At 42.1% G+C, this 23,042-nt stretch overlaps 1 protein-coding gene across 3 annotated transcripts in view; it reads right to left on the reverse strand.

Moving 5' to 3' along the window:
* The window catches only part of PRKG1 (protein kinase cGMP-dependent 1), a 400,374-nt gene that overhangs the window by 347,417 nt on the left and 29,915 nt on the right, over positions 1-23,042 (reverse strand). For 2 of the 3 annotated variants that reach the window (XM_052677567.1, XM_052677566.1), the window contains exon 2: positions 421-587. In XM_052677567.1, the coding sequence (XP_052533527.1) occupies positions 421-587 (167 nt within the window). Of the gene's footprint in view, positions 1-420; positions 588-14,185; positions 14,223-23,042 lie in introns of those variants that run through there. The other variant, XM_052677568.1, reaches the window with a different exon arrangement.

Below are 23,042 nucleotides of genomic sequence, written 5' to 3' on the forward strand. Positions count from 1 at the left end.
TTTATCAACATGCAAAAGCTCATTCTCACAACAGTCTATAAGGTAGCAAACTATTACCAGTCTCCTCCTTTTACAGACACTTTCCATTTCTGTAACACCACCATTTCTATTAAGCCAAGCACTGATACAGCAAAGCATAGGTATTGCCTCAAAGCCTAAGAACTATATTTAGTGGTGGCTTATTCCGATAGATCTCAGTGCTGGGTTAAGAGCTTTAACCCTCCTTCTTTATATAGGGAGGCACACAATTCCAGCATGGAATTTTCCAAGCAAAAGTAGTCTGCACAAATTATTCAACAACCATATTTAGAAAACGTCTTTAGTCTCTTTCTTCAAAATGATTTTTCCCATGAAATGAGGTTTTCATTTCCATGTATGTTGGAAAATAAAGGAAAAAGGTATCAGCTTTTGAAACCATACCTTCCATGACATACACCAGGGAACCCACATCTCCCTCCTTGATGATGCAGCTGTCTTTGCCATACTCCACAGGATACATACAATCCACAATCTCCTGGATCTGAGACAGCTCCAGATTCTTCATGAAGTCATTGTCAAGGATAGCTTCCTTTATTAGCTCCTTGGACCTGCAGGATAAAAAAACAAAACAAAACAAAAAAAGCACTGTTTAGCCAAACATCCATCCACCAAGCTCAGTAACAACACATGAAGTTTGGGACAATCACACAGTGCCTCACTGACTATTTCTTTGGGACAAAACAAAAATCCAGATTTTTTTCCCTAAAAATGTCATAGAATCAGAGAAGATGAAAAAAAAATAACTTGCAATGATTTTTGTAAATAATTTTAGATACAGTTTTGTAATGAAAATAGATCTCATGCAATTACAAGATCCCTTTTTAGCTACATTAGTAATAACACTGAAGAATAACAGAGCTACCCAAAATATCTTCCATATACAAAAGTGAAAGGAAATACAAACAAGAAGTCCAAGGATTTACTGCATAGTTTAATCATACTCCTATTAAATCACACAAACTGGAGAATACAAGAGTCTGTGATACTGCAGTGATTCCCTGAGTATTAATCAAATTCCAAACACCATGAATTCCAGCAGAGGAGGCACCACTGTTATACATCACCAATTCATTGCTTTGACAACTAACAGGAAAATTCAAAAGTTTTATTAGAACTCACAAAATGAGACACTCCATTTTGGCTTGGCATGCAATTGGTTTAACAGTCTGGAGTTCTAAACTGTGCAAGGTTTGGAAAGGAAGTGGTTGTTTCTGACAACACAGGTGAAGCCTCCAATCTGACTGTGCCCACCACGTTATGACATTTTGCAAGACCTCCTAGAGCATCTCATGGAAAGGAACAAGTGAGGATGCTACATCTAAGACCAGGACAAAGCTGGAGTCCCCAAAAGCACCCACTTCTCTGAAATGCTCTATTTCAACATGAGAGGCTATTGGCACTGACCTATTGAAGCACTGGATGCAAAGTAGACTGGACTTCAAGCATTGTCTGCAAGAAAGAATGGACTGCTCCAGAAACCTTGTTCTTGACAAATTTAGTCAAGATGCTTCACATGCTATCAATTTAATTCCTTGTACAAGCAAATAAAAACCACTAGGAAGTAAACTACATCTGTGTTGTTCTTTCATTGCTTTCAGTAGCTAGAAGTTGGTAATTTTAAGGTTGGTTATAAGGCAGATAACTAGCTTTCTTTATTTGTTCCACATAGTACAGCAAGAGCAGACTTTCTACGCTGTGCCTTGATGGCTCTTTTGGTCTCAGCCACCCCCACAGGTCCCCATAAACCTCATAACAAAGACACTAATTGCTAGCATTACTCAAACAGCATGCTGAAAAAGAAAGCATAATAAAAGCTTTCACTGTAGTCATATCAGCCAGCATTCCAATTCCAGCCATTTGTTCCATTACAAGGCTTAAAATGACATTCTCCCCAATAAAATAAAGTCAGCTTTTCATGAGGGGTGCTTAGAAAAACAGCCACAAGAGATGCAAGGAATTCAGACATGGGTATGTTGGACCTCCCTGTTAATTCAGGGCCCACAGAAAGAAGCAATGCTGTTCTTGTAGGAAGGACGGACAACAAAGGATTTGGAAAGGATCTGGGAAGCCTGGTCTAAATAGTAGCAAAGGGGTAGCAGAAGAGCTAAGAAAATCTGCTACAAATCCATTCTGGGGAGAAGCAGCAAAATATATGCAAGATGAACAAAGGTTTGGAATTTGTGAGTTTAACAGTATTCTGAGTAAAGCCTCAGAGTAGCTCTAACCAACAGATTCATGGCATCTAGAGCCTTTTCAATTCAACATACATAGGTTACTCCAAAAGTAATGCCTATTTATTTCCATGGAAACTACAACAGATACAAAGAGCTTTGTATACAAAGATACAAATAACACTCTTTGACAGAGCAAATTCTCAGCTACAGAACACTATTTCTCAACATAATCACCACCATTAGCTGTGCATTTTCACTGGTAATGAACAAGAGCCCTCATGCTGTGCTCATAAAAATCTGCACCAACGGAGGCAGCCCGCTATTTCACACTGTTATGATGGCACGGTTGTTGCTAAGAAAATGTTGTCTACACAGTCCATCTTTTCCAAACAGATGGAAGTTACAAAGTGCCAAATCCAGACAATGTGGTGGATGTGGTACAACAGTTCAGCCAAGATTAACAATGCGTTGCATGGTCTTCAAACTGGTATGAGATCTGGCATTATCACACTGCAGAAGAAAGGTTGTCTTCTTCTCTGGTGAGACTCTGGAATTTTGAGCCTTCAGCTTCACCAGCACTGTGATGTAGAGGTCAAAACTCTTCCGAGTTCTAGGAAATCCAGGAGGATCATCCCTTTCCTATACCAAAAGACAATGTATATCACTTTGGCCATCGAGGGCTGTGTCTTGAACTTTTCCTTTGATGAGAATTCACATCACCACTCTGTGAACTGCCATTCTGACTCTGGCTCATAGTGATGACACTACATCTTGTCACTGCTAACAATGCCATCCAGGCAACTGCCGTCTTCAGCCTCCTATTGGTTCAATAGGTTCTGACAAACTTGCATACGGTGTTCCTTCTGTTTCTGTGTGAGCATTTCTGGGACCCACATGCTGCAAGCTTTGTGATATTCCAACACTGCCAACATGGTTTCCAATTCCTTGAGGCTGATATTCAGCTTTTACACAGTTCTGTGGTTGTAATCCATCCATTCACATGAACAGGCTGATTGAGGCACCCCTCATTCCATGGTGTGACAGCTGTGCATGGCCATTCAGAACATGGCACCTTGCTGTTCCCAAGGTGCATAGCATCAATGGGTGCCACGTCTTACACATGGAAGAATTCAGTGACACGCCTTTGCTTCACATGTACTCCATGTCAGACACCATTCTGTCAGATTGCCCCTCTGCTGCCATCTGTCCCATGGCAACAGCATGGAATGGGATATTGGTGGGAAGGTTCAGCCTCTTCTGCTATACCACCAACATCCATCTCTGACACTGGAGCCAACAGAATAAAATAGAAGGCATTACTTTCAGAGCGTAAATACTGGAGAAACTGAAGCTCAGAGAACCACTGAGTCATTCAAATGCTTTTAACAGCAGAAGAGTGCTAGCATTAGAAGGGAAAACACAGAACATCAACAGCAGTTCCATCTCTCAACATCTAAGCATCTTAAAACTAAATACTGAGCATTCTGGGCAACAGCTCTATCACACTTGAATATGGCTAAAATAGGTGTTACTATTTAAGGATAGTATGTTAAAATGAGACTTCAAATACAACTAGCCCAGAGCAAGAAAAAAGCACCTCCAGCAGCCCCAGAGCAGTGCCTGTGAAGTGAACAAGCATCTTGTGATCCAAACAGCATGTTTTGAGCATATTAGCATCAAAACAAACCACACTCTGTAGCTAGTAAGTTACAGACCTTTTCATCTAGAAATATTCCATCCAACTCAAAAAAATAAAAAAAAAACAGTGAAGCTTAGCTTGACGTATTTGAAAATTAGTTGATACTAAAAATACACTGTCATAGCTACAATAAGATTTACCCTATTGTTCCCTGCAAGAGAGTATTCGTCAGTCTAATAATGTAAAAGATTATTCATGCAATGTAGATTACCATTCCTGCATACTTGTGCATACAGGGCCTTCAGCAATTTCCATGTTATTTTATTACACAGCTTTATTTCAATGTAATTCACAGATGAAGCTCCAGGTAAATAGATTTTTCTTCTTCTCTATTTATTTTTATGCGATGTGAAACTCAAAGCATATAAATTAGCTCATAATTCCCAATTAACCCGGAACCAGTGCTTTTGTGAACCACACCATTCCTTAATCATCTCCATTACTATTTGAAAACTACATCCACTGCAGAAGCGTTAACACACAAATCTACCTGTTGATACAAGAAAAGGTATTTAAAAGGGTCAAAGACACCTGCAATTGGCTTGAACAAGATACAGCTGTTTGAATATCTCTTACTGTTGAAGAGTATTTAGGCTGCATTTTTTAATTAAAGTTTCTAATAGAAGCAACCTGCAAAAAAAATAAACACACAGTATTTATAATGGAACTTTTTCTGAGTGACCTTGTTCCAGGAGTATCTACTTAGGGCCCGACTGAACAGCTCCTAATGCAGGGGGCTGTACAGGGCAGACAGTGAAGCCATCATCTTTACTTTCCAGAAGCAGAAATCTGCAGCAGTGTTTTCTGAAAAAATAATGATCAAAAGCAATGGAAAATTAAAAAATAAAAAGGGTATAATCATCTGTGATACATCCGTACCCAAATGAGTTTAAGCCCATCATGCTAACTAATAAGGCATCAGTAGGAACAAGCTAATTGCATCCTAATTTGCAGAAGTCATGCAAAAACCACCGTAAGAAGTTTGCTATAAATGCGTTTCATCCATGAAAACATTTGTGCCAGGCTGCGAGTGCCCCTCAGAAGAACAGCATACAGAAGTGCGTTACTTTGCAAACTGCCCAGCTCCAAGCAGGGGCTGCTCCAGTCCTTCAGAGACAGCTCCCCAGCATTTCAACCTCAGAGCAAAATGCCTGGAAAAAACTCATCTGCAGTTTATGTCCTGGCACAAAGGGACCCTGCACAGATGCTGGAAAAGGCCAGTGTTAACGGTTCGCTTTACTGCAGTGGTCATAAAACGCAAAATCTGTGCTCAAAGCCCTGCTGCTAATACCTGTTGGCAACACAAACTAACACATGAAAGCAAAAGATACAACCTGAAGTGTTGTGCAGCCCTAGACAAAAAGAAAAGCTAAGGCTTCGGTGGATAGCAATGCACACAGTGATATACCAAACCCCACAGTACAGCCTATCGTTACTCTGTCCATAATTTACTTTTTACAAAGTGCAAAATTAATAGTCACCTCAGTCACTTAACTCACAGCCAAAATCCACATGCGTCATGTTAGATAGGTACCTTTGGGCATATACGATCAATCTCAGAACAAAAAGCTAATCTTTGTCCCAAAAGATCTTATTTCAACATCAGAAAACTGCTTGCTGAGTGTAAGGAAAGGAAGAATGTAAGGGAAAATGAAAAGACTACTGCAGCATACATCCAGGAAGATTGCAGGATCAGAGAGCCCTCCTTGACCTGCACTAGACAGGCACAGCATTAGTTTGCAGGGGAGTTAGCACAAGACTTAAATTTAAATAGAGAGCAAAGGATGGTCAAGAAAAACAAAAGTAGTACAGAATATCCATTAGACAACGCCAACAACGAGCATCTGGAAGCAGATCTGAATGACAGAGTGTTCATATGTACAATGCCACAACTGCATACCAAAACCATTTTAAACTGGATCTCACTGCCAGGGCTGAACCTTGCAGCAGTAAGAATGAGTAAGAATGCAGCTCCCTGCAAGGTGAGGACTTAGCATTCACTAATAGGCAGACCTGGCTCAACAGCACTGCAACAGTATCATTCTCATTCTGCTTCTTTGCTGCTGCAAAAATGTAGTTCAAATTAAATGCAATAGATGAACAGTAATTGCCTGTTTGAAATCCACACAGAGAAATGTTTATAAGTGTTTACTTCCATAAAATGTGGCTGGGGATTACAAAAAAAAAAAAAAAGAAAAGAAAAGAAAAGATCTTTCCAAAAGGAGCACACAGCTAAGTATTAGGCCTGCTCCAGCTTCCCAGAAACTACTCAGCCGAATAGAAACGCACTGCAAAAAGTATCAAACAAAACTCTGCAGAACTAACTTGTGCCTAGACAAACCTCCTTTTCATAAAGAGCATCTGTTCAAGTGCAAAGACTGCACACCTCCATAGGTTTAGGAACGCTCAAAACCCATGTTCACACAGTACTTCACTGTTTCTAAGCCTCTGTGCTCACACACTGCTCTGGAATGGGACCTCAACATCCTCCTCTTCAGCGAATAAAAGCAAGAAAACCTCTGGCAGAGATCAATGTGTAAGCCTCAAGGACAGCATCACTAAGAGCAGCTAAGTTAAGTCCATGGAATAAGACGTTTTAGAAGTTCTCTTTAGAGATGCCCCTTGAGCACAAAAAAGCCCACATCCTCCAAAAACCAGCAATGTCTGGCACAAAAGCCTTGCTGTACAATTGCTGTTGCTTACTGTGTTATTATCCAATCTACAAGCAGGCTGCACATCCCACACAGCCACCTATTCATCCAGATACTTCATCTTCTGTTTACGAATACCGCCGCACGGCCAGTCACACACACAGCGGTTTAAGAACAAGAGCCTGGAAATCAGAAAGCCGCCCGTGACATCGAAACGACTGTCAACAACGCAGCTGAAATCTCTTCCCTGCGCTGCTACCTAGTGTGGGCGTCTCTTCAGCTCCCGCAGAAGACAGAAGCAGCAAGCACAACTTTCAGGGATGACTTTTCAATCCGTCAACCACCAACTTCAGCTCTGCCCTCGGGAAAGGTGGTTTTGAAATGAAAGTGTTTATGTTGTAAGGAGAATTATTTCGGACAAGTCAATTACAGAAAGGTGGAGGTCTGCACCTGCAGTGCCCTGGGACATCTGGCACTGCAGGCTGGCAGCAGGCACTTCTTGCATTACAGCAATGCAATAGAAATGCTGGCTGGCTGGCTTTAAAAATGCAGCCTGCAAAAGGATAAATGGATCCTCTTTTAAGATTCGCACACTGTGTGGCAGCAGAACAGGACAGAAAAGACCTTCTGGTAAAGTCTCAGTCCTGCTCAACTGCAACACTGTTAATAGCTGATAACTCTGTTTTGGCTACAGACAAAAATCGCTTTAAACGTTTCTTAAAGGGAAACGTAAATATAACTCAGGAGAGCTATTCCTGTCCCATTAACTGGAAAAACAGCAGGACCCAAGTTCAGGGCGGAGTAACATGGAGCCTTTACAATGCTTGCTGATGTTCATGACAGCGCTTGCCTTTCCCACCACAGACAGCAGCAGTGCTGCTTCAGGTCACAAGAGAACATTTCTGGGAGGGATCTGAAGCCTCCTGAGCCAAGGCCATTACTGCTTAGCTGGATGGAAGAACGTGTTCTTTGGAAGAGTACACTAAAAACAATTCAAACTGACATTTTGTTTAGAGAGGCAACAGGGAAAGCAACCGTGCCCTGATCTAAGCCTTTAAAAAAGGAAAATAAACCTCATGTTTCCATTTTGCTTGTATGTAAATACGACCTGTAGTTGCAAAATAAAGGAGCTTTGTAGAGAAGGTGTTGATGAGAGAGCTCCACTTAGCACTTCTAAATATATCAATAAAACGTGCCATTCATTTACACTGTTGCTCATTATATCATATTCTGATATTCAACGTCTAAGAAGCAAAATCACAGAATCATGTGATGCATGACCAGGGTTGGAAGGGACCTCCAGGATCATCACGCTCCAACTCCCTGCCACATGCAGGGCTACCAACCTCCACATTTCATAGCAGCCTAGACTGCCCAGGGCCCCATCCAACCTGGCCTTGAACACCTCCAGGGATGGACAGGGCATCCAGAACCCCTCTGGGCAGCTGTTCCAGCAGCTCATCACTCTCGCAGTGAAGAACTTCCCCCTGACATTCAACCTAAATCTTCCCTCCCTCAACTTCAAACCATTTCCCCTTGTCCTGCAAATCATGTCCAAAAATAATTTAAGGAAAAGAATGTTAATTTCTCCTTGAATTTCCCTTATTGAAAACTATTGTTACGATGAAAATGCTGTATGCAAGGTTCTTTGGGGAAGTTTTTTTTGTTAACTTCTGTATTTAAATATATCTCACCCCACAGATCTTCACCACCCTCTTCTAGGCTACTATTTTCCATCCTACAAAAACCCAGCTTTAGATACTGGAAATGTTTGGCACTGTCAGCAAGAAAATCATCTCCTCCCAACACAATGTGCCTGCTTCTGAGATGCCTGACACCTCTGAACAACTCCCACATGAGCTTCATTTTGAGAAGTCATTACCAATACCTCCCATCAGGATCAAACAGCCACGTTATTAGGTGAAGGAAGCAGTGAAACTTCGGGCAGCTTACCAGAGGTGAACACGCGTAGTAAGTGAATGTCAAAGCAGGAATGGAACAAACTACATACTACACACTTGGCTAAACAACATGGTCTTTTGAGGAGTGGTGTTTTCACACATCTCTCAGTTTTGGTGCTCACATCCAGTGTAACTACGCTAGAGACTTTTCACACCAACAGAAATAGCAGAGAAAACATATGTACCCATATGCTGCAACGCCAAAGGATGCAGCAACACCCAAACTCCTCCAGCAGGGTTCAGTTTGCAAGACTGAGCCATGGAGATCCAGACAAAATGTCTTGAAGGTCACAGCAATATATCTTGAAAAGAACCTCCTACTTTCAGGGCAAGAGTTTCTCCATCAATCAAACAATTATCCACATACATTTCCACTCCTGGCAGCTCCAAGCAGCAAGCTGACTGGAGGCAGGTATGAGGACTGCAGCTAAATGGCAGCTAAAACAGTTTCCCAAAGTTTATTAGCATATTTTGAGGTCTGCATGGCTTCACAGTGATAAATGAACACTTACAGAAAGAACTGCATTCAGATGCCCTGGAGAAGAAAGTCACAGATAGCTGCTGCAGAGATGGACTTCACCCTGGTGGAAAAAGCAGGAAATCTGCCAAGTGGATGATAACCTAATTTAAATAGATGCAGAAATCCAATTAGAGATCCTCTGAGCAGAGACAGCTCGCTCTCGTCTCTTGGATTAGAGGCTACAAACACATTGCAAGCCTTTCTAAATGTGCTGTTGTCCAGGCAAAATGAATGTGCTCTGCAAAAACACTTTGCTTCTCCTCAGCAGAAGGGCATCAGTAGAGAAAATTATCACGACAGTGCAAATATACAACTTTACGTTTAGTATGGGGCTTCACAGAAAATGTGATTTGTGGAAAAAAAAAAAAAAAAAAGTGACAGATTTAATGCCAGTTACTGATTCACCTAACACTTCTGATGGATGGCACTGTCACCATGTAAGTTGTTTCACTGCTTCTGCTTTTCTGCTGCCTGGCAAAGTCCCTGGTTTAAATAATATAGGTGTTCAGGAGCAGAATGCAGACAAGCATTTGGAGCCTTAGTCCTTTAATAAATATCTCCAGGAATATTTCTTCCTTTGTTAAGGGTCAGTAAAAAGACTGACAGTAGCAGCCATGCTTTGAGAGAAAAATAGTGGAAGGATGTATGGGTTTACCTAAATAACATCCTCACCCAGAAGCCAAGGAGCAGGCGAGCGCTGCCGCTGGATCCGCTCTCAAAAGGTCGCTTCGGGGACACCGCGGTCCTGAGCGGAGCTGTGGGAGCACCATTATGCGGGCTCTGTCTAGTCTACTAATAAACCAGATTACATTCGGACAAGCACCTTTTGGCAGACAACATGAACTCTAAGGAACCAAGTCGTACAACTTTATAACATTTAAATGGAGACAGAACAGCAGCAGGAAACACATACGCTGCCTAGGGAAAAGCAGCGAGGCTGGGGATCACACCAGGAGCCAACCACCAGCAGTCTCTCTCTATTCAAAGTCAGATCAGGGACAAATGGTGATATTCAAAGTACTGCCTTCTAATCTGTATTTCCACTGCGTGAGTACCAGCCATCCCTCTGAGTGAGCTCTGAAGAACATCCCAACAGCAACAATCTTCTCAAACTTAATTTAGGAAGTCTACCAAGAGTGCAGCACCCATGAAGTCCCTAATGCCTACTAAAGGAGAACCTTTACAGATGTTGGAAATTGATAAATCTCCCCACATAAACTATCCAGAGACAAACTGGATATTTGCAATTCCACCCCATCCAATCAAGAGTAAATGCAAGTCAGAAAGAAGTTAAAATAATTGTTTTGAAGAGTAATCATGACAAAAAAATGACATCAGAAAGGTACCAAGTTTAAGGGGAAGGCAAGGAGAAGAAGGACTGATTTCAAGGACTCTAGGAAATGGCTCTCCTTTGATCAAAACAACTGCCCTCCAGAGGATTTGAATGTTTCCAGGAACTTCGGCCTGAAAGTACACTGTCAAGAGAAACATCCTATTTCTTGCAAAGAAGAGGATATTTCTGCACTAGCAGCACACTAGTAACCTCACATTTTATGGCACCACTTGCCCTCAGGGAACACCAACAGGAATGGATACATGCAAAAGCAAAAGGAGGAAGCAGCAACATAAACGTGTACTGGCAAGGTAAGGCCAAGGAACAGCATGTTCACCTGGGACTTCATCCCTCTAGCGAGTTTTGATTATTGCAGTGTAAGGCCACCCCCCTATAAGCAACTGTAACCTACTAGCATTACAGCCTAGCAGAAAAGCAAGCCATAATCACAGCATGAGAAACACTGAGGTGCTCCCAAGGGAAAGTTCTGCTCTTTACAAGCAGGACCATTTCAACAGGAAACAATGGCACTGCTTGTTTCTGGAGTATAGCCTACAACATGCATTAAGTAGATTGCTACTCTGCCTCCTCCAGAGCCAAGAAAGCAATTCCTTTAATAAGACAGGTATGCTCAAGATTCATTCTGTTGAGACATACATGTTTGCCATCGCAGGATGGGCAAACATAGCAAACAAGGCTGTGCTCTCAAAGGCAGGGTGCATGAAGTGTAGCTGCAGCTTGCTGCTGTCGCAGCAGGGAATCCCCTTTCAAGCACTGCAGATGCAGACTGGGTGAACACAGATTGGATGACAATAATGCAAGCACAAGCACAAAAAGGACAGACACATACTGATGTGCTGGGAGCTAAACAAAGAGCAACAAGAATCACAAGAGGAAATACCAAAATACCTGAATCCCACTCAGAGGAATGCAAGACAGCTCCAACAGCTGCAGGAAAGATTAACTTTTTAATCCTCAATTGGCAGACCCTAAAAAACCAACTCATCATTTCAAATGATGTCCCACATCTAGGATTTGTTATATCTGATGAAATCCAAGGGAATATGCTACTTGGACATTGGTATCCCATAATTCAGCAGCAAGTTCTAACAGTATCTCAGTTTTCACTGTTTCTCACAAAATACAATGTACGACACACAGAAGAGGGATGGGTTTATTGTGCACCAATTTAAGAGCACCTACTGCAACGTATGTTATAGCTGTGGGCAGTTATCAATGTCCCTGCTGCCCGTAATTTATAATGAAGAAGCACTGCAGGTCTGCTGCAGAGGTCCTTAAGAGCAGACCATCTGGAAGGCTCTAAAGGGAGTGGAGAAACACCTCTCAAGACAGCAGTAAGCCAGAAAAGAGCACACAGTTAAGTGACACTTATCTGCACCGTGTGAACAAGAAAGTAAGTTTGCTCATATGCCTATTATGCATCATGTTTATTTCGTTTTCCTTGCATTACTATACTGTATTTACTCTCCTCTTTCCCAGCACCCTTATGTCTTAGCACCTTCCCACACCACTTTCAAAACCAGAATTGCCTGCTCCAAGCATAACAACGTTGGGTCGTCCTTCTTTCTCTTCTGAGTACCTTACTTGACATTCCCACTGCATCACACAGTTCCCTTTTCCCTATCCTTCCAGCTCCTTCACTGGGCTTGAGGAAACCACAGCCTGCAACAGGACACAAGCAGCTGAGCCTTGGACAAGTAGGCAAAGGTCTGCAGGAAGATATGGCCAGCTTATAAGCAGAGCTGAGCAAAACAGGAGGGCTCTGTAGGCTCAGTGTGCAAGAGGCAGAAGTAGGTGATAACTCACATTAGGTTTGGTGGAAAAAGGGGGAGGGGGAAACACACACAAAAGTGGAACAGTACATAAGCATATCACAAAGAGTTGGTGAGAGTGCTCCTCCCATGAGCGGCTCTCTAGGGAAACAGTTTCCTCTGTCCCAAATATTTTACAGAATTAGGAGTGCAGTTTTGTTCACTCCTTGAAAAGCATCACTACAATTCTCTCACATTTCAGTTTGCTCCACAGTACACAGGCTGCGTTTTGGAAATATTTACAAGAAGCAATACACAGCGAGAGCTAACAAGAGATGGAGAGAATATGCATGCCAAGGAGTTATTTTGGAATAGGAAATAGGAAACAGGAACTGCTAGAGTGAGCTGAAACAACACAAAAAACTTTAACCCTGACAGACCTAAACAGCATTACTTAGAAGACATTTAACTGTGTTTTAAAGATGTTCAGACAGTTCTTTGCCTCGAAGTCAAAAGCAAATACAAGTCCTCAGAATACACATTAATAATACACATATTCAAGAGCAAAAAGATCAGCCCAAGCACACGTTAAACCAATGAGCCAAGGAAGTGACTGATATGAGCTCCTGGGAAAAAACCTCCCCTGTAGTGAGTATATGAAACAAAAATATACAAGCCTTTCAAGTGAACGAGCAAACAGCAGAATTTGCAGTTGTTGGGTTTTTCCCCCAAACCTAAATTCAGCCTATTAACTCCTGCCTGCTAGCAAACAGCAACAGCAGCTGGAGGTAAGAGACAGCTCTGTGACAATACCAAAATCAGCAGCTGATCTCTATGCACTTCATTGATTACTTGCCTACAGAACTGCACTTTTAAGCTTGCCTTTGGAGCAATTTTCAAATATTCTTTAGTTTTGAAGGACTTCAGCTTATTTGCCCTATCCCATGCAGTGCGTAGGTCACCCACTGGGTCATGCAGGATTCACCTGTTCTAAATGAAATTCCTCTGCTCATATAACACAACCTTTTTTTTTTTTTTTTTTTTTTTTTTTAATGTACTTTAATTTCCTATGAGGCACATTCACTCCAGAAGCAAAAGCCTCTGTAGTTTCTCCATGATGAGACCAGATACCCACCTCTTGCAATTGAAGTAACTACTCGGTTTTGTCTACTTGTGTCAATTCTAAACCTTTTGCTTATCTTTAAACCTTAAGACAAAAGCTCTCTAGAACATTATTTGTAATGTCCCTAACCTGATGCTAAACACATTACTAAGATTTGGCTTCCCCCATTTTTCTTTCTCTACAGCGCATGATTTTAGCGGTCAGTGGCATTAACATTACAAGGTGCCCAACATATCACAGTGTTTCTTTCCTCCCATACCGTAACTCATAGAAGTCAGTTGAAATCAAAGGCAAGAGGCCTAACAAACACAATAATCTTCACCTGTCGGTTTTATGTATACACATCTGCTGGTTTTTGGCAGTGATGTGAGAGAGCTGGTATGTACTGTGCTGTTCTGTCCAATTTCTACTTGCACAATCTGCCTTTAAGGTCAAGGAATAAAATCTAACAAGTCTTATATATGGTGAATAGTAAATCTGCACTACTTTCTTTTATTGCAAGGAGGGATATGATGCTGTTCTATGTATAAAGGTCAAGTCAATTGGTGCAGTCTGTGGAGCTCTAATGCCTCCGTATTATTAAAACAGAATATTTAGACAGCCCCTTTCAGAGAGAAAGAAATCTCAGGCTAATATTTGTCCCTCCAATCTCAGCTGATGTGTGCACACAGTTTTGTGTACACTGAGTAGAACATGACAATGAATGTTTATTTGTTCTTCGTTTGAATTATGACAACTGTTATTTTTGAAACACTCCATAACATTTTAACAGGTTGTTTGGATAAGCCACAGCTATAAATCCTGATCAGCTGTCAAGCAAGGAAAAAGCTCTGTATTACCTTTTGGCAAGAAAATAAACTGGTAAAATAGAGAAGGGAGAAAACAGGGCTAAGAGGGGGCAAAAGGTACTTACCAGTTTGCTTAACCTGGGTCCCCAGCACAAAACAGTTGCCTTCTACCATCTTCCTGTAAAGGGGTGATACCCAACCACGAACATTTCCATACAAATCACTGAGCATGCCACACAACTATCTAACAAGGCACTTTCCTCAGATCTCCCTTGCTTTTGCTCAAAGCAGCTAGAGGGTTTTTTCATCTTTGAATCACAGTTTCAAATTAAACAGTTTTGACAATCATGCTGACGATTATGCCACAGCAAAAAAGCACAGCACAAGATCACTTTAATTACACAGCTAATAGCACCTACAGAGACACTAACACTGCAAAAAGCCCCCACAAGACACAGGAAAGGCAGCAAATGCATGGGGGAACAATGAAATCCTATCTATCTAAACAAATCCAGTAAGAGCACTGACAGCTAAATGCCATGACTTGCTACAGACCCATAATATCCAAGAAATTCCTCACCTGACCCTAGTTGGGAAACTGAATTTCTAGTGACGTTTCCTCTTTGATATTCTCCTACCATGGCCTCTGAGGTCCAGTGAATGCTGAGCGCTGTCCTGTGCTATGAGACTGCACTGAGGAACAACAGTGCAATTCAAAACTTAGTTGCTGTCTCCCTGATATCTCCCTGAGCTTCAGTTTTATGGCTGTCATATTTCTTCCCCAAGCAGCTCAGAGAAGTCCGTAGAGTCAGGAGAGGTCGAGGAGAACAAAAAAGTGCCAGACAGAATCAGGATTTGCAGGTGCTCTCATTTCACATTCTAGACAGATCCACCCAGCACATGCAGCTGGAAGTTAAGCAGCAGAAACCCCAAACAACAGCCATACCTTCCAAGAATTCAGCTGGGCTCCTCAAAGCCTTCAGGCTTAGCGATAGGGAGAATACGCAGACCAAAGCTTTAAACTGAATTTTAGCTACTCAGAACTGTCAGGAGTTCACATGCCTGGGACAACTCCAACAGCAATAAGCCATATTTTAAATACTGTTGTGCAATATGCACTCAAGTTAATAACAAAATGCTATATAAACCACTCATCAATCTATACCTGCACTCAGTTCTTTCATTTAGGTGGAAACATGGGGAAGATCCTCCTCCTGTGAAAAAGAACACCCAATAAAGGAGAGCACAGGCAATTTAAGTGACATGTTTTTGTTAAAGGCTCTGCCTTGTTGTTTGGTATTTAATTAGCTATGAAACCTAACTTCTAATCACCAAGTGTTTGTGCTTATGAAGGAATTAGAGTTAACACACTCTCTGGGATACAAAAATTAGAAATTTACAAAGGCTTGTTAATCAGCACAGAAAGCCAGACAGAACAAAGCCTGCATAGCAGTGGGCAGACAGGAGCTTGTCCCGCGCAGGTGTGACACCTGGTGTCTCACCTCTAATCCCAGACAAATCATGAAGCAAAAACGTGTGGACAGACCAGTACATCTGGATCAAGCAGATGACAGAGGAGAGTTCAGGGGGATTTTGTTTTGTTTTAAGCATCAACTGTGTTGAAACTACAAGAGCCCATAGATGCAGCACTCACAGGGGACTGAGGAGAGCAATGTGGATGGACACAGGGGCTGTATGCCTAAGAGTTTGCCTTTCTTTATTTTCAGCTGTAACAGATGTCCTCTCCCTGCTGCTCACAATTATTCTTTTTGCAGAGAACAGAAGCCACGAACAGCCAAGACATTTGCAGACAGTATAAAAAGAGGTTTTGGGGGTGTGAGGGGGAGGGTCAAAAGCAGAAATCTGTTTGTTTGGCACCTAAATATAGCTCACTTAACTCAGCAAACATTTTTTTCTCTACTGTGTGCTATTTTCTCTGTATTTAGAGACTGTAAGGAGCCAGCTTAGCATCACCATTTTATTATATTTTCAGACAGGGAATTTGCTTTTGTTCCTGAAAACAAATTTCTGCCACAAGTGACCATGGCCACCCAGCTGAGTCTTGGGCGCAAAAAGGCAGCTTCTAGCTGAAGCTCCAGCAGCAGGATGGCCTCTTAGCCTCAGCCTTACCCGAAGGCACTCTGCTCAGACCCAGCCCAAGAACCCAGCCTCTGATAACCCAAGCAGATGCATCACAAGGCGACTATTCAAGATGGGCCTGCTGTCAATTGCTCTATTTCATTCAGCACAACACAGGTGCCAGTACAAGGCAAGTTTAGACAGGCTGTACTCAGAACTGGGGCTGCTTCTAAGAAAAGCCCTTTTGGATGGTAAGCAAAACTAGGTTTCATTGTTTTGAGATTGCTGGTTAAAAAGCATGATAGCCCTTCAGTTTTTTTTTTCAAATGAATCACATACCTGTTCAGCTGCAAGATGTAGAGAACTTTTTTCGCAATGAAAACTACCACACTGTAGGGTTAGACCTATGTCGAATGTTTTTTTTTCCATCATCACTGAAACCAGTTTTTGCTTGCTGAAGTTCTATCATAGAGGCAAATCGCTGTCAATGCAGCGTCTGATTTACCTCTTTAGATGAGTGCCAAAGGCACAGACAGACAAGCCATTTCACTTCTCAGAAACCCTCACAGATACTTTTTGAAGAGCACAGGCAACAGGTGACAAAGGGTAGTTTTTTACTCCTAAATAAAACCATACTCTACAATTTTTTCCAATGCTTTCACGCTAATTTGCTGAGGTAGCTGCCCTTTATTCTCAATATATGTACTGCAAAAAAGTGCACTTGAGTCTACAAAGCAATCCAGAGAAAATGGTATCAAGATATTCAGTGGCCGTGGCTGAGCAATTCCAGGATCACCAACACGAACAGATAAAAAACCAAGACTTTCAGGTCTCCAAAAATGCACAAAGTGCCTGGAAGGTTGAAAGCAAGCAGATAAAGGTGAAAGGAAGAAAACCTGTACAGGAGAACAAGTAAGACAGGCTCTTTCCTCTGCAGGCACTACTCAGGAACTAGCATCTGAGCCGTATAAGGGTCTCCAATTTACGTAAGAGCTTTAAATACCTGTAAAGATCCTATCTTCCTTGTTCAAGCATGCACATTTTATACAGTTGTCTCAGCCATCACTAGGACACCTGCTTTACTTCCACCTACACTTCCAGATCCTACCCAAACTGGGCACCAGTTCGTGATGTCTTATACTTTTCACATATTCATAAATTTTGTACTGATTTAACAAAGTTGCCGCAATGCTCTGGAAGATTATTTGACTGTATTTCAGCTGCCTTCCTTAGTACTGGCCTCACAGACTAAATTTTTGCAGCCATTAAGTCCAATGAGTTTAACCAGGTGAGACGACTCTCATTTATAACATTTGTCCATCACAGACTGCATCAAGAACCTCTTGCAGTGGATACAGGTTTTGTTTCTGCTTTTTAAAGAAGAAACAGGTTCATTTTGGTTAAATCTGCAATAGGAAGAGTCCTCAGTAGCTTGTGGATGGAATTGCTGATCAAAACGAAGGTAAGAAAAAGAGCCACCATGTTCCAGAGCTTAAGTCCCCACCTGAAAACTGAGAGGTATGGCCTGGATCTGTCCGATTTCAACAAGGGTCCCAGGTGTCCATCCTCACTACACTGCTGGGACAGCCTCACGCTCTGGGGAAGCTTTTCCATTCGCATCTGCAAATACCAGGATTATGCCTCAGCCCAGGTTTATCACCTCGAACGAGGTTCCATCAGGCTAGTGGCTGACTCTTTTGAGCTCTTTTTGGCTTTCTAGAAAAAAATACTTACTGTACCTTTGCAAGACTACCAGCATGGAATCAAAAAGTTGGTGTCTGTTTGATTCTGTCACTTTTGGACTTGCTTTACCTAACTAAATAACAGTAACAGTCATCTCCTCATCCATCCTCGGCTGAAGGAAAACAAGCTGGGAATTTTAGGGAAGCATCAGTTTGCTCCTAGTCATGATGGACAATGTATGTTTGTGGAGTACCTGCCACAATGGCTGATAAGGAGGTAACACTTGCAAAGCAGAAGGTAGAGCAGCTGCTTCATGCATGACAGAAGCAGAGGACTGGTCTGCAGCCACATAGAGCCAAATGTCCCTCATCCCACTGCCTGATACGTATCAGTAGCAGTGACACATTCACATCCCACTGTCACCATTACTGGCTCTTTTACTCCAGCTTTCAGGCTTGCCATGTCTGCAGAAAGCATCCCTTGATGGTGCACACCCTCCTGCAGGGACATTAATAAATCTAGCTAATGAATGGAGGGAAATAAAACGGATAGTTAGCATTCCCATGGGACTCCTCTAATGAAAGACTGCTAGGTTGCAACACAGTATTCACCCCGCAACAGATCCCTGCACCACTGCCAAAAAAAGGCTGCATGAGCTCATTACACCAAGGCAAGCTGTGGTTCTGACACACCACGTCAGAGTCACTTAAGCAACAAAATAAGTGAGCTGTACCACCTGTGTCTCTTCTCCAAGCAGAAATGCTGTGGAAGTTCAAATATCTTCTTGCAGAAACAGGTCTAAGTTCAAATGGTAACTCAATTGCTGCCTCTTCCTTTCAGAAACTGTAAGCAAAGCTCTGACCACAGCAACTTCAAGTAAGATCAGAGTATCTGCCTTATTTAAGCTTCCCCAACGTACTCATTATCACAGTATCTGAGTACATCTGTGTTGGGTATACTGCTAATGGAGAAAAGCCGTCATCTCTCCATGCTTCATTTCTCTCGTGTGCCTTGCAGATCTGCACTTCTACTGGGAAAACAGAAAGCAATCAAGTATCTGATGAGCAGGAGATGTTTTCTCCCCTTCTTGCAATTGCTCTGCTAACAAGATTTAAAAGTGCAAAGACGTGTATGGGAGAAAATATGTATGTGCACACATACACAGCTCAGCTAGTCCTTAAATGCCTAGCAAGTCTAGATAAACAGCACCACGAGAGCACTCAACAGTAAGTTATGTACAGGCATGAAGGCAGAAAACCCTGTTTCTATCTGAGGTTTAGTCCATGTTTTATCTGCACTCTGCCCACCAGCAAGACATGACTGTTAGTCTATAGGCACTGCAGAGGGGACAAGTAACAACAGCTAACCTTAGCTTTATGTCAGTACTGGAGCAGCACTTCATCAAGCTCTGCACCAAGACATATCGAGTAACAGCTGAATGACATCCTGCCATCATCCTGCATGCGCTCCAATGTTTTGTCAATACAACTCAAAGCCATTGCCACTAAATGCCCCGATGCAAGGAGAATAGGTCACTGCGTGTCCTTTTTAGTGCTGGTTTTCAGGGCAGCAATGTGAGCTATCGGTCTTTTGGCTGAGCTGAACAAGGTCCAGACACCCAACCTGACGGAATTGCTGTCTATCCGTAACAGGAGGCCTGTGGGACATCACATCTGATCAGCCACAAGGCACTGATTTTGTGCAAACTGACACAACAGAAAAGCTGTATTGTCAGGAAAATCAAGCTTCCCGCGCTATCTTATGTGACAGCCACTGGAAGCTCTCTGACTGCTGATATATAGAGGAAATGAGGGAGGTTTCTTAGGGAGATGTAAAGCCTAACAGATGGGACAGCTTAGCAGAATGAAGAGCATTGGGGCTGAGAGGAAAAAGATAAGCAGACATCTGTAGGAAGAGAAAAAAAACCTTGGGAAAAAGAAGGAGATGCAGGAATGAAGAAGAGATCCAGTGAAGTAAAGGAGAGTAAGGAGGAAGAGGCCCTTTCCTGGGAAGTGCAGCTTACCTTGCCATAGTGGGCAGAGAGGATAGAGGGGTAAAGGCAGAGAGAGGGCTCTGGGAACACAGAGCCAACACGTGTCTCAAAGTATGTGCCTCAAAGTGGACAGAGAACACCCCTGGCACACACACAGGGATCTCTGAGGGAACGTGGAGTCTGACATGAAGAGAACAGACGCTACAAATTCAGCCCCAGATATCTACTTACAATGTTATTTGTGTTCAGCTACCAGTCAGTGCTGAAAGATGGAAGAAGTACCAACCTCTTTACCCTCCTCAGCCCGGTTTCACAACACCTGAAAATTCAATTTTTCTGTCCTAACTTCTGATGAAAGAGAAAATTTTGTCTTGCTTCAGCAAGTTCTTGCTGCTGCCTGCTCTGCATCTCCATGCAGGTTTCCCAGCAGGTATCCAGCATGCTGGCCGAAGACAACAAACGTGAGCTGTTATCACAGCTGTCACCAGGACCACATCTGCAGTGATGAGCAACACGGCTCAAGACTGTCATTTATCATGGGCCAAAACCATTCATCCATTTCATTTAATTAAAAAAAAAAAAAAAAACAGTAAAACTACAACAAAACGTAGTAATTACCAAAAAATACACACCTCCTCTATGTGATCAGGTTTAGCTACCTTTACAAACTTCGTTCAAAACCCAATACAGAAATTTACCAATGTAAATCATACTGAAAATGCACGGCAAACATTAGCATGTGTTTGTGCATGTATTTCCAACTCAGAAAGACAATCTTCCATTCTAACTTAAGGAATTTCTCAGGTTCCTAGGGGACATGATTTTCAAAGCATATCAATAGCAATTAAGACAATTAAGGTTGTTTCAAACAAGCCTGAACTTGGAGCCGTGTGGCATTATTTGCATCACATTTGTTTTAACTACACCACTGTTACCTTCCTGCCTATTGGCTCAACATGCTGTTTGAGTCACGCAGCAATTGATTTCTTCTGTTTGTCAGAGATATTACCCACCAAGAAAGTTATTTGCGTCGTTTAGTCTACGGATTACAAGAACACTTATGAATTCCCCTCACCCAATAGATCTTTGCATGAAGTTCACATCACATAGGCAGTTTAAATAGAAAGAAGCTCTGAGAGATCCCAGGGACTAACTTCTGCTGGGTTAGGCTATGATGAAACATCGAGCAGAGTATGTGGGCATCTACAAGGCTACATTCTCCCTTCCAGACAACCCAGACAGCCACCCGATGACTTCTCCTATTTGTTTGATGACCCATCATCAGTAATGAAGAAAACGAGCTGGCCTGCCTGGAGAGTTTGCAGAGCCACTTCCAGCCTACAGCACAGAGCTGCTCCGTGGCTCTCCTAACACAGTTTGTGTGCTGAACGGGAAACACCTCCAACAAATATGCTCACAAACCAAGTCAAAAAGGGGAGTTTGGAGAACAAAACACAGATGCAGATACAAAAAATGCCACAGTATGAGTAGGAGCCCTATTTCGGGAACATCCTACTCCAAGATTGCTACTAACAAAAAAAAAAAAAAAAATAACCCTAACTCTACTTTGCAATGTTGAAGTCTGGGAGCCCATTTTCTGCTCCGAGACCATGCACCAATGTTCAAGTTTGGCTGTGTGTGCTCAGGCACTAGTTTCCAAGGAAACCAGTGACTGCATGAACATTGCAAAATGCAAGTCCTAGCTCGCTGTTTCACAAGTACGCTGTAGCTATCTCCGTGACACAAACCCTCCCAGGTAGATGCTGTTCCACTGCTTCTCAGAGACCTTTAATACAATTTCAGACTTCAGGGTGTCAGTATACACAGTATGTATTGAAGCAATGCCCACATTTGCAACCACGCCACTTTCTATATTTGTTCAGAAAAGGATAAAGGAATAATTTGATAAAGGAGTTGTTTTAGGCTCCAGCATAGCACACACTTCTGTTTTTTTTCTGCTCTTTTAGATTTTCAAAACAAAAACAAGCTGCACAAAATGGCATGGACTTCTCTGCCTGCACATACCCCCTGGAAATGTCAAAGCAGCAACTGAAAAACATTCATACAGATATTTATTCTTTAGCCAGCTACAAAAGCAAGCATTCTGGCACCACAAAAAGCCAGAGTCTACAAATACTAGCAGCGCAGGCAGCAAGTGGTGTCATTTAAGACACTATATCAAAGCAGTTTCCTGGGAGCCCTTATCTTAAGACAAGGTGCACATTCCATGACTTCTGAAATTTCAACATCCCACAGACTCCATTTCAAGCATTATAAGCAAAGAAACCATTACATATCAAGCCACTGTAGTATGAGTTTTTTGTTTGTTTTGTTGCGGGAGCAACCTGTCTGGAGCTTTGTGCTGCTCCATACATTTTTGCTCACAGTCAGCACAGCAATGGGGTGGGTTTTCTTGATTCACTTTTGATGTGTAGGATGCATACTGCGTTAAGGAACATAGGATGTGAAAGCACAGGACTATTTGCACAGCAAGTCTGGAGAGAAGGCATTCATGTCCACAGCCTGGGGCAGTATTTCTGCTGAGGTACTTTAGAACTATCTATCACTCAATGACACAGAGAAGAGCAAAAAAGCTAATTCTCTAGAAAGTGAACTTACAGATATGTATTTTCAATTAAAAAATAGTTTCTGCCTTAATGACAGCCTTTTGTTACAAGCTATTATCTTGTTTAAAGCTACTATGCTCTCCAAATAGTTTTGTTTTGCATACAGTCACCAGTAAAATTTCAAAACAGCTTCTGAGCAAAAGTGATTGTGCTTAAAAACTTGGTATATTACGCTGTGGTGCTATGATTAACATCCAAAAGTGGCAGAAATTCAAGGAGTGTGTGCTGCTTACTGCTACTAAGCAAAAGTAACAGAAATGGCAGCAAAGTTTAATCCTGCCTCCCTAGTGAAATCAGCAGTCAGGAAGAAAATCACAAAACAAATAAATGGCGTTAATGCCTTATTTTTGACCCTTCCTTTGACTAAAACATCTCTGGTCATTAGTTTACATTCAGCATAAAGGTTACCTGCCTAAAGAAGCTTATTTCAGAGATGCCCTATACACTACTTGCCAATAGATAAAAATCCATGTCCCCTGCCTAAGAACTAAATACAACAGTTATTTCTTACCATCACTGGCCACCAAAGCCTCAGGAGGCTGACTCATAGGCAGAAGGAACCTATCAGCAACCTCACCGTGCTGCTTCACAAGGCATTAA

The sequence above is a fragment of the Tympanuchus pallidicinctus genome, unplaced genomic scaffold (assembly GCF_026119805.1).
Source record: "Tympanuchus pallidicinctus isolate F22 unplaced genomic scaffold, pur_lepc_1.0 scaffold16, whole genome shotgun sequence".
In the NCBI taxonomy this organism is placed as follows: Eukaryota; Metazoa; Chordata; class Aves; order Galliformes; family Phasianidae; genus Tympanuchus; species Tympanuchus pallidicinctus.